The 12,407-nt window shown below is 39.4% G+C and overlaps 1 protein-coding gene across 3 annotated transcripts in view; it reads left to right on the top strand.

The window, feature by feature from the left end:
* The window catches only part of adss2 (adenylosuccinate synthase 2), a 95,513-nt gene extending 84,933 nt beyond the window's left edge, over window positions 1-10,580 (top strand). For all 3 annotated transcript variants that reach the window (XM_041181211.1, XM_041181224.1, XM_041181218.1), the window contains exons 10-13: window positions 4,483-4,607; window positions 4,798-4,895; window positions 5,922-6,071; window positions 8,035-10,580. In XM_041181211.1, the coding sequence (XP_041037145.1) occupies window positions 4,483-4,607; window positions 4,798-4,895; window positions 5,922-6,071; window positions 8,035-8,087 (426 nt within the window). In that variant the 3' untranslated portion in view covers window positions 8,088-10,580. The remainder of the gene's footprint in view (window positions 1-4,482; window positions 4,608-4,797; window positions 4,896-5,921; window positions 6,072-8,034) is intronic.
* The last annotated feature ends 1,827 nt before the right edge of the window (window positions 10,581-12,407 follow it).

Below are 12,407 nucleotides of genomic sequence, written 5' to 3'. Positions count from 1 at the left end.
TCCATCCCAGGAATGAGTCAAGTGAACCTTCTCTGAACAGCTTCCATCACAATTATATCCTTTTTCAAATAAGGAGACCAAAACTATACACAGCAATTCAGATGTGGCCTCACCAAGGCCCTGTACAGCTGCAGTAAAACTTCCCACTTTTATATTCCATTCCCCTTGCAATAAACACCAAGATTCCTTTTGCCTTCCTAATCAGTTGCTGTACCTGCATACAAACTTTTTGTCACTCGTGTACCAGGACACCAAGATCCCTCTGTACTACCAAGCTCTGCAATCGCTCTCCATTTAAATAGTAGACTGTTTTTCTATTCTTCCTGCCCAAGTAGACAAGTTCACATTTTCCCATATCATACTCCATCTGCCAAATTTTTGCTCACTCAACCTATCAATATCATTTGCTGACTCTCTACCTCCTCTTGGCAAGTTACTTTCCTACCTATCTTGGTGTCCTTGGCAAATTTAGCTACCATACATTCAGTCCCATTATCCAAGTCATTGATATAGATTGTAAATAGTTGAGGCCCCAGCACTGATCCCTGTGGCACTCCGCTAGTTACAACTTGTGAAAAAGACCTATTTATCCCGACACTCCACTTCCTGTTAGTTAACCAATCCATTACCCATGCTAATATGTTATACCCTACACCATGTGTTCTTATCTTATATAGTAATCTTTGATGTGGCACCTTATCAAATGCCTTTTGGACATCCAATAACACTACATCTACAGGTTCCCCTTTATCCACCTTGCTTGTTAGCTCCTCAAAAATACTCTAATAAATTAGTTAAAAACAGTTTCTCTTTCACAAAGCCACATTGACTCTGCCTGATCACATTACAATTTTCTAAGTATCCTGATATGACCACCTCAATAATGAATTGTAATAATTTCCCTATGACAGATGTTAGGCTAACTGGCCTATAGTTTCCTGCTTTCTGCCTCCCTCTTTTCTTGAATAAAGGTGTTAAATTTGTCATTTTCTAATCCGCTGTGACCCTTCCAGAATCTAGGGAATTTTGGAAGATTATAACCAATGCATCTACTATCTTTGAAGTGACTTTTTTAAAGACCCTAGAATGCAGGCCATCTGGACCTGGGAGGAGCTTGTCAGCCTTTAGATCTAATAGTATTCCCAGCATTTTTTCCCTGGTGATGTTGATTGTTTCAAGTTCCCTCCTTTTCACCTCTTGACTTTCAAGTATCTTTGGGAAGTTTTCTAAGTCTTCTATCGTGAAGGCAGACACAAAATACCTGTTCAGCGCTTCTGCCATTTCCTTGTTTACCAATATCAGATCTCCAGATTCACCATACAGAGGTCCAGCACTAGTTTCAGTTATTCATTTCCTGTTTAATTACTTCTAGAAACTCTTAACTATCTGCTTTTTGTTATGATATAGCAGGTGGTAATTGCTGGGCTGACCAAATCCCATAGGAAAACCTGGTCAAGCTATCACAACGATTTGCAATTTTTGTTTATTATGAGAAGGTATGTGTACTGAAGTCAGAAGTAAAGATTCCATTACCACTGTTGGAGATTTTAAATATTGAATTAAAACATTTATGAACAAACTTAAAAAAACTTAAACACACAAAATTATAGTTACACAGTTAAATTTAGTCTTATAATATTTCCCAAAATATTTCTATTTAGCTAGACTCCCAAATAAACAACCTTTTCCAGGTAGTATTCCTTATAGATTCTTAGGGCAGGATCTTGCCCTTGGATGGCGGGCGGGTGGGCCCCACCGGCTTGGCGGCGGGCGGGCAGCCGACCCCCGTAACTGAAACGGGGCCCACCGCCATTTTAAGTGAGTGGGCCAATTAAGGGTCGCCCAGCGGCATCCCCAACGGGAAGTGCTATGTGCTTCCTGTCCGGGGGGGTGGGGGGCGAAGGAATCCCCAGCTGTCAAAGAGTGCACTCTTCTCCCTAAGGCAAAGTCCTGTCTCAGGGAGAATACTGACCGTGTCAAAAACATTAAAAATAGAAACATTAAAAAATTATTAACATGCCCCCCTCATGTGACAATGTCACACGAGATGGGACATGTTAATAAAGACCACATAAACTTTATTAATTTTTTACAATATGGGCATGAAACTTCATCCTGCCAGTGGATGAAGTTTCATCAATAATCTGGAGCTTGCTGGGGCTCCTGGCCTGCCCACCAGCCTTAAGGTTGGGCGGACAGGTCTTTATTTACTTTAAATAGCCTGTCAATGGCCTCAATTGGCCATTGACAGGTCAGAGGGTGGGCAGCTGATTTCACTGTCCACCCGCTTTCCTAAAAATTTGAATGGGCTGGGATGACATCGGGGATTCCTCCCGACATCATCCAGCGTCAGACAGAACTATCTACATTCACACCCATAAACCTACTTTACAATAAACCACAATAATAATATGAAACTTATTATAGTTTTGTGACAATTTAATGCAGTACTGACACTCTCAGTAAACGCTCCACCCAAGCACCGGGTGACCAGGCCCCGCCCCCAAATCGCCAAGGGGAAAATCCTGGCCTTAATGTATAAAAAATCCAGCACTATTACCAAAGGCAACCACTGTTGCTGTAAGGGAGGTATTTCACAAGCTGCTCTCTCTCTCTCTCACTCACGCTCGACAATGGAAATCCAAGGCTTGTAACAAAACCTTGCTTTCTGGAACAAACAACCACTTCTCTGGGGGGCTAGAGGCTGCTTACTTCACCGGTCTGACCTCACACAGCACGACCTTCAAGATCACATTGCCACACACCCCATACAGCTTTCAACCTTTCCTTAAATATGTTTTTTCTCTTTCATCTTTAAATCCATTATTGTTTACTTTCTTTGAAAGTTACTTTTCCTAGAATATAAAAATCTTTCATGCTGCCTTTATGGCCACTACTTTTGGGAAAAATAAATAACTTTGCTTAATTCATTTCTGATCTTTGTCAATTGTAAAACTTCCTTTTTTCTCTTTGAAATTCAACAAAAACATTCAACTCCTTGTTTATTTCCTAATGCAAGTTCTTATTCATGCTGTATTTACTTGTATCCCATATTAGCTTGTTCATCTCTACTCCAAAATGCCTGCTTTTACACCTAATCCTTTGATGATTTAAACCTTGCAGCCTGACAGTCTTCAGTTTAATTAAGTTAGTCACGTGCACATAGCCCCCACAAGCCTGTTTCACAGTATCCCAAAGTAATTTTGGAAAAAATGAAATTTTCTTGACATTTTTTATTACTAGCTAGCTTTCTCTCTCACTCTCCATTTTCCCTCTATTATCTTTATAGCCATCATGATGACCCCGCTGTGTACTTAAGCACGCAGCGAAGCTTCATGCAATGTTTTATATACCCTCCCCGACCTTACAGAATATCAGATCTACCCTTGTTAGATTGTCCTATCTATTTTCTTATGCTGCGTTAAAGTGCTTGGGTCGAGCGATTACTGCGAGTGTCAGTAATGCATTAAATTGTCACAAAACTATAATAAGTTTCATATTATTATTGTGGTTTATTGTAAAGTAGGTTTATGGGTGTGAATGTAGATAGTTCTGTCTGTGTGATTTAATTAAATTAGAGCCAGGCTGCAAGCTTGAAATTATCAAAAGTTTGGGATAAAAGGCATTTGAAAGGCTAATGAGTAAACATGGATGAGGACTTAGCATGTAGAGTGTGAAGGAAATTTTCATTTTTAGATAAGTGAAGGAGGTGTTTGCGTTTCAAAGGGATGGTAGGATGTTTACAACCAACAAAATCAAAGGGCACAGTTATTATGTTTATTTTCCCAAAAGGTACTTAGCATATTGGCAACATGAAAGATTTTTATTTTGGGGGGGGAAAGTACATTTCCAAAGACATGTAGAACAATGGAATTTACAGATTATAAAGAGAGAAATATATATAAAGAAGGAAGGGAAGTGATGGTATAGGGCCATATAAGAACTAAACGGAGTGTGTAAAACAGCCTTGAGGAAGCCTCCAGCCATGTTTGCAAAAGTCTGCTGTGTCCAGTAACTAAAGTTGGAGAAAAGCCTTTGGAATTCCGGTGTCGAGTGAGTGCTGTGGTAAATTTGCTGGCTTGTTATTTAAATTTAAAATCTATTTTGGATTGTTGACTTAAATGTGGTGTGTAGTTGGGAGTCAGGTTAATGGGGAATTTTAGGATTTGTTATAATAAATAACTGTAATCTTATGTATGTGCTTTAAATCTTTTTTGTTAATAAATGTTTTAATTTAGTTTTTAAAATCTTTAAAGGTGTTAGTGGACTCATAACTTCTGAATTCAGTTCTCCAATCTTCTCGTAATAATTACAAATTGCAAAAGCATTGTGTTAGCGTGGCCACATTTCCCTTGTGGATTTGGTCCCCCTGGCACATACCACCTGCCACGTCATAACATTATCAATGCTAAGTCAAACAGAGAACATTCGATGTGCCCATTTATGGTTTGTTCCTGTGATGTATTCTGTCGCAATTGTTAGGAAATTGGTGAATTGCTGCAGTCACGAGGATCAGAAGTGGGGGTCACCACGGGTAGAAAGAGGAGGTGTGGCTGGCTGGATCTTGTCTTGCTCAAGTATGCTCACATGATCAATGGATTTACTGCGTAAGTAATTTCACAGGAAGATTTTTCTTTGTTTGGAAACTGCAGACTTTAATGACGAAGATTGCAAAGTGATTTATATTGAAATAAATATAATTGGGGTTGAAATGCAGCTGGTTCTAAATGGCTTTCAACATGATAAGGAGCAGCTAGTAAGATTTCAACAGTGTTTTCTGTTTTATACTTTGTGTAGCTTAGCGCTTACCAAATTGGACATCCTGGATGTATTCACAGAGATTAAAGTCGGAACGGCTTACAAGGTTGACGAGAAAGTCATACCACATTTTCCAGGTAAGTGCATGCTTAGAATCTATTGTGGCTTAGAATCTATTTGACTACAGCTTCACTGCTTATTATATTTGGAGTTTAGGGCAATATTTACTTGATTTGTTTTGTATAAAAGTGTGCATGTGTTTGCCAACCCGATTTCAGTTACAGCATTCATGCTTCAAGTTGTGCATTTGACCTCAAACCAAGGCCCCATAGAATTATACAGTACAGAGGAGAGGACTTGATCTGTTATACCTGTGTTGGCTCTTTGAAAGGTCTATTCAATTAGTCTCACTTTCCCTCTTTCCCCATTGCCCTACAAATATGTTGCCCCTTCCCAAATATTTATCCAATTTTCATTTGAAAGTTGCTATTAAATCTGCTTCCACCACCCTTTCAGGCAGCGTATTCCAGATCATAACACTCAAGTGCAGAGTTTAGGTTGGTATCCCACTGTGATACTGAGTGAGTGCTGCATTATTGAGGTCCCGTTCCCCGATAAGACATTGAACTTACTTGTCCAGGAGTGATAGATGAGCAGGATTTGGTGAGGGATAGGGTACACGCAACAGAGTTTTGGATGAGCTCATGTTTCCTGAGCATTGAAGGTAGGCCCCTCTAGAATGCTTTGAAACAATTGAGTCCAAAGAGGTCAGAGGTATGGATTAGGGTTTCAGCAGCGGATGGGCCGAGGCATTAAAGCTGTTTTGCAATTCTACTGTTGCCTTAGTTGAAATTACAATTGATGTCTGATTGTTCGTATAGCATGTACCTGAGCTCCACCATGCCATCTGCAGGAGATTCTGAGTAAATGCAAGAATTTTCACAATGGAATGCAGGAGTGTGTAGCAATATTGACTCCACTACACTTAGTTTGAGGATGGCTGTGCTCTTTACAGTATCACAAATGTAATGTTCAGCCTTACAAGCTGTAAGATACCATATTCATTGAAAGGTTGAGAGAGGACCTTTTTTCAAAAAAATGTAATAATTACAAAGTGCTTTTTTCCCCGTTAATAATTACAACATGTATCAATTGTTTCCCAGCTAACATAGAGGTCTTGAACAAGGTGGAAGTTCAGTATGTCTCTCTGCCTGGCTGGAACACCAGCACAGCAAAATCAAGGACATTTGAAGATCTGCCTGAAAATGCACAGAACTATGTTCGGTTTATCGAAGAGCACCTTGACGTGCCTGGTAAGTGTCACAATCACCAAGTGTTACATCCTTCAAATTACTGAAAAATGCAATGTAGCCAGAAGCTTCTTCCAAGAATTATAATGCCTACGTGCATGCAATATATTTAAATGTGTATTGAGGCACTTACTAATAGTTGGAGTGCTTAATCAATTATGTTGAGCAGGATCTTCAACTTATTTACCACTGGGCTGAAATGGGGGGAGAGGCTTACTCCAATCACCAACCATAACTCCAGCAGAAGACCGATAAAACCCTACCAGGAAATAGAGCAGATCCAGTTGTGCCGGTGTGCCCAGGAGTTTCCCCTTTGCCCTGTAAGGGTGTAATCTTTGGTCAACACCTTTACAAGACAGATGACGGACAGAAGAAGAGCCTTGAGTGGGGGCCCTCCTTCCCCGAGTCTGGAAGGAGACCTAGTGTAGAACTGACGACTGCTACGCTGAGTGAGTGGAGACATCCCAGGCTATGTGAGCATGTGAATGGGTCCCATTACTGTGGCCTAGGACACACAAGGTAATTCCCCCTCACTGGTACTTGCTCTTGCACCTGCCCTTGTCCTCCTGCAGACTCTGGCAGAATAGTCCTATTGGGCACTACCTAATACCATCCCAGCAAAGTTGCCAAGATTTCGACCAGAGGGATTTCAGGGCCTTTTTTTAAAAATCCATTGATTGTGCTGTAAAACCATCATCCTTTCCATAGGTCCCACTTTCCAGGTGTGCCCTTTGCAAAGAACTTGCTCGCTAATGTATTTTTTATCTCCTTTCTCTTCTATATTCCTGCCGCAAAACAAAACAAAAATAAACTGAGTTTAAGTCACTGCAGCTTTTTTACTGATGTGTTTACACAGCAACAGAACTTGAATCAGAGAAAGTGAGGCAGCCAAATAAACTGTGTGATTATAATGATCTCCCTTCACCACATATAAGTTCTGTTGCAAGTGTATTGGGGGTGGCTACTGTTCAGTTGTCACTGTGTCTAGAGAAAAGAATCCTGACACTATTGTGACATGAGTTCACTCAGTAACTGATGTACTACACGGTGACCTATACCAAAACCTACCCCTACTCGAGGCACAAGGATCAATTCTAGCTACCCTTACTCTTGCCCTTTTATTACTAGGTAATGCATCTTTTGGAAAGTTGGTTTTGTTAGATTTCGCCAACATCGCACAATTACAATCTCCCCCCACCCCATCTTTGCTCATCATTTTACAAACATTGAAATATTTAAGGATTGCATCTTTTTTTCATTCAGTTCTTCCTCTAGAATGTTTAAATATATTCTTTTCACTGAGAACTGCCACTGTGAAATCAATTTTGTTTCTACTTCATTTGATCACATCAATTTATCTCCCTCTCATCGCCCTCCTTTCTCTCACCTTTGGCCCAGGCATTATTAAACCTACTTTTTAACTGTTCACATTTGTCCTCATGGTGTCAGCCTTGGCTCAGATTCACATAGAGTCAGAAGTTTGTGGGTTTGAGCCTCATTTCAGAGATTTGAGTACTTAATCTAGGCTAACAGTTCAGTTGAGTACTAAGGAAGTGCTGCACTGCCAGATGTGCTATTTTTCAGATTAAGACTTTAAACCAAGCCTTTCTGCCTTCTCAGGTGGACATGAGAGATCCCTAGCAATTTTCAAAGAGGCATTCTCCTGATGTCCTGGCTAATATCGATCCCTGAATCAGCATTGATAAAATAGATAATCTGACCAGTGATCAACATTGCTGTTTCTGGGATCTTGAGTGCAAATTGGTTGTAGCGTTCCTTATGTTACAAGAGTGGATACACTTCAAAAAGTACTTCATTGATTGTAAAGCCATTTTGAATGTCTTGAGGTAGCGAAAGGTACTGTGCAGATGGAAATTATTTTTCTCTTCTCTAGATCCACTTTGTTAAATGTGTTTGAGCAGAGTTGATGTGTCTCCTAATCCAATCATGCTTTTTGTGATTGCAGTTAAATGGATTGGGATCGGCAAGTCAAGAGAGTCGATGATCCAGCTGTTTTAGGATTGATGTTACCAAGAAGAGTTTGCTATCCCCAGAGTTAACTTCAGCAAGTTGAGATCTGGAGATGTAAAGTCTTCAACTACCAAAATTGGTATTGTTTCTATCTGGCAGAAATGTAGGGAAGCACATGCCCCAGCTTTTGGGTGGGAGAGGGCGGAAATGGTGGAGTTATTTCAAAAATGAGTTGTTGAACTAAAATGTATACTCTTCATTTTATTCAGGGATGATTTAGTAAGCTGCTGTCAATAAGGTTTAAGAATTAATTGCTCTGACATATTGAGCTTCAGTATAACCTACTGGCACTTGTTTGATTTTTAGGTGTACATTGGAATTGTTTTTTTTTTAACATTTAGACTGAATCGCTGTTGCTTTTTAAATTAATGACAGTGGCGAATAGAACAAAGTGAAATCTTATTCCCTATACTTCGGAAGAATGTGATACTGGTTTCTCAGACTGGGGCTGGCTGACATTGCCTTGCTTTGTGCTGCGGTTGCTCTGTTGACAGGGCAAGACCTTTGAGCTTTTTCAGTGGATAATGGTGCAAAACTTAATTATATTACAAATTACACAAATTGCAATAATTTTCAGACTACAGGCAGCCCATGTAATTGTGTATTAGCGTGTCAATACATGTGACCAGAGGGATGATCATGCATTTGTGTCTCATTTATTTCTTGCTGATGGTCATGTTCTATTTAAAATTTGCTCCACCACACTTTGTTTCCACAAAGATAACTGACTTCCCCACCCCCATGTCCCTATATGCTAGTAATCAAGAAGGATTACAAGGTGGATATCTGTTGCGTCATTCATGGAGAAGGTTTAATTTTATTGTTATTTTGTTTTCCTGGCACCAGCAATTACGACAGATATTGTTGAATGGAGTGAGGTATGATGACATTTATATTGAGGGATTAATGATTGTAGCATGAACTGTTTACAGTTGATTACTGGTAACAATGCAATTGTTATTAGTAAAATTCTAAATACCAATGTATGAGAAATTAAAAAAATAAAAAGGTAGGTGTGGTGGGGCATTTTTGAAAGACAGTGTTTAAAGCTGTCAGAAAGATATCAGCAGCGCTTGATCCCTTAAAAGGGACTCTGTTGCTTGATACAGTAATCCCTCAATGTTTTTGATCCCGTTAGTTGGAGTCTTACTGATGTCGAAGTACTGTTAGGTGGTGTTGAGACACTCCAACATAGGCAGATTGGCCAAATGGCCTCCTCCTGAGCCATGAATCGTTCCATGTTTCTAAACTCAAAACTAGGAAGTGAAGCTAAAAGGAGAGTGGAAGTACGATTCCGAATTCTATGCAGACTGACCAAGGGTCAGTGAAAGGAAAATGTTGACAATTCAACGTAACTAGTCACTAAAAGTTTTCCAGTGTATTACTCATTTGTGAAATATGTTCCTTTCTTGCATAGACAAATCCCTGGTAAACGTTGAGCAATTGAATGTTTTTGGAAAGTCCCAGTTCAAATGAGTTTTTTTTCTTTCAGGTTGTAACAACTGATTTGCTTTTCAGGTTTATGGAACCCTGTTGACCAATCCTGGCCATTAGCTCTTTTCACTCCCAGTTAAACGTTGACCCACAACAGCCCAAAATAATTAAGATTGCAGAATTTTACAGCCCCGTCATGTCTGAACCCAATCTCTAATGGAGCGAGCCTCCTTGATCCCATTCCCCTGCCTTTTCTCCATAGCTTTTTATATTTTTATTAAATATTTTTCCACTTGCTTTTTAAAAATTATTTGGAATACAATTTCCAGTAGAGCATTCCATGTCTTAATTTGTCTATTTTTTAAAAAATTGCCTAAAATTCTAACCTCCTCCCAGCACTGGCACTCATGCAGAAGAACCCCTCAGTACAGTTTGTAACACTGGGCCAGTACACATCGCTTTCCTTATCTTGCAGCATTCAGCAAACCAGTATCCTTGAAGCTGAGGAAGGTCAGACCAGTGGACCTGTAAGTGATGGTTCGTTGACTGCACCAGCCTGTGTAGCATTTTTAAAATGATTAAACTTCATCCGGTGAAACCCAACACTTGTGGGCATTCTTTGGTGAAGATAATCTAGAAACTTCCAATTTGGTCTGTTTGGTTTGTTTTAATCAGATTTACACAAGAGATTAATGCAATTTTGCACAGTTTCTTTGCCACATTAACAGTTCTCTAAAGATTATGATTTCCTATGTTTCTGCCTACTGAACTGTTCTTTGAAAGAATGTACTGAACACGTTAGTAACTCTGTTGCACTGTAAATACATAACATGGCTGGCGTGCAGGATATTTTCTCGAGGTTGGGGAGGGCACAATTACAGAGAGAATTCATGTATATCGTGCATGGATGATAAACTTTTATGTGTACAGGCTGTAAGTGTTTTACTTTGTAAATTATGCAACTCTTGTCTTTTTAAGCACATAACTATTGAACTTCCGGGTGGGCTGGTAAACTTATCTACAGAAAATAAATTCTGCAATGTAAAACCCTCTTTGTCTAGGTTTATTTTGACCAGTAGTCCTTGAAGACCAGATTGTCTTGCACAGCTATATAAGCAGATTGTTCAAGTGTTGGAATTCTTCTCATAACATTGCAGTCACTTGATGAGATTGTTTTCATGTTTAGGGGGTTAAATCATGGTAATGATGGTCATTTCAGTTTAGTTTGGTAACTGAGGTCTGATGAAGGGTCTCACACAGAAACATTTATCTCTAACTCGCTCTCTTTCTGAGACAAAACTAAACTACTGCAGATGCTGGAAATCTGAAATAAAAACAGAAAATACTGGAAATACTCAGCAGGCCAGGCAGCATCCATGGAGAGAGGGGAACGTGGAGAGAGGAAAACAAAGTTAATGCTTCGGACCTGTGACCTTTCGTTAGAACTGGAAAAAGTTAGAAACGTGATAGGTTTTAAGCAAGTGAAAGGGGAGTGCAAATAGTGTTTGCGTAATTTTTCTGAGGTTTTAGCAGTTCTTCTGCCAAAGTTTAGCGCACTAATGAGAACCTCCCACAGAAATTCACTGTGTGCTTACACACATGTGCATATGTGTGTGCGATAACAGGTAAACATACTTTCCCATTTATAGCACATCCAAAATGGATAATATAAGTATACTTGTGTACAGAACAGAGACCAACTTATTAGGAACTTGAAAGGTACAGTCCCAAAGGAGTGTATTAAATATTGCAGACAATCCCAGTCTGTTGCTACCTCTTACCTTTAAGATCCGAAAAGGCACCAATCATCTTCCAAACATGTCAAAGTCAATTGGCAGGATGCCTAATAGCATGCTTTACTTTATTTAAAGTGAATCATTCAGAAAGCTAAGAATTCAGTTAAATGTATTAAATCGGCTATGGATTTTTAGAAAACAACAGAATTATTGAAGCATTCCGCTGCTACTGAAAAAGTTAAAAGTTCTTTTTCCAATTTTCAAAATTTACATTTCTGTCCTACTTCTGCAAAAATATTTTGAAAGGTGGTGTTGAATACAAGTGAGATGATACCAGTGACCTTCTGTCTCTGGCACCAAGTTAACTCGATGGCATTCGAGGGAAGGTTACAAATTCAGACAGGCTCCACTGCCAAATAAACTTGATAGGCGTTGGGGAGCAAATTTCAGTGACTGTTGGTTGCTCCACTCAATTTCTCCTCTTTGAGAAACCAGGGAGAAGGGCCAAGGCCCACAGTAGAGAACATCATCAATGTTGGAAAGTGACAAGCTAGTAATTGGGTAGATAAGCTTAGGTTTTAAAAGTTTGGCAATCTTAGAAAGAAGGAAAGAATGAGGGATCTTTGGGGTCTTGGGAAATAAATTAGTATATTTTTCTTTCTTTAAAAAGGAAATGGAGCACTTTATTGTAACAGGGCACTCCAGCCAGGCAGAGAGAGAAGTGAACATCCTGTTGACTGATCACAGCAACTTCAGTTGATGTGCAAAAGCTTCATGGCCCAGGCTTTTTAACATACTGGGCTAGTTGGACAAGGCGCTATCTTGGTGGGGACAGTTTATGAATTATAGATATCTGGATATAAATATTTAAAATTGACCTTGTGTGGTCTGAGGAAAGAATCTTATGTAATTACTTTAAATCCTCCTTCAGCCTCGTACACATGGGCCTCACTGCCTTAAAAAGGATTTGCTGCAAGCTATTGCAATACTGCTGTATTGGTTTCAGTGACTAACGTTATGTGGTTTATGGACTTGGTGTTTGTCTCAGTGAATTTGCAGAACAAAATGTAATCATGGAAGAATAAAACATTTTGGATGTTCTTTGTTTTGATAAATATGAAAGTATTAAATAATTATC

The sequence above is a fragment of the Carcharodon carcharias genome, chromosome 2 (genome assembly GCF_017639515.1).
Source record: "Carcharodon carcharias isolate sCarCar2 chromosome 2, sCarCar2.pri, whole genome shotgun sequence".
In the NCBI taxonomy this organism is placed as follows: Eukaryota; Metazoa; Chordata; class Chondrichthyes; order Lamniformes; family Lamnidae; genus Carcharodon; species Carcharodon carcharias.
This window is presented reverse-complemented; position numbering and strand designations above follow the sequence as displayed.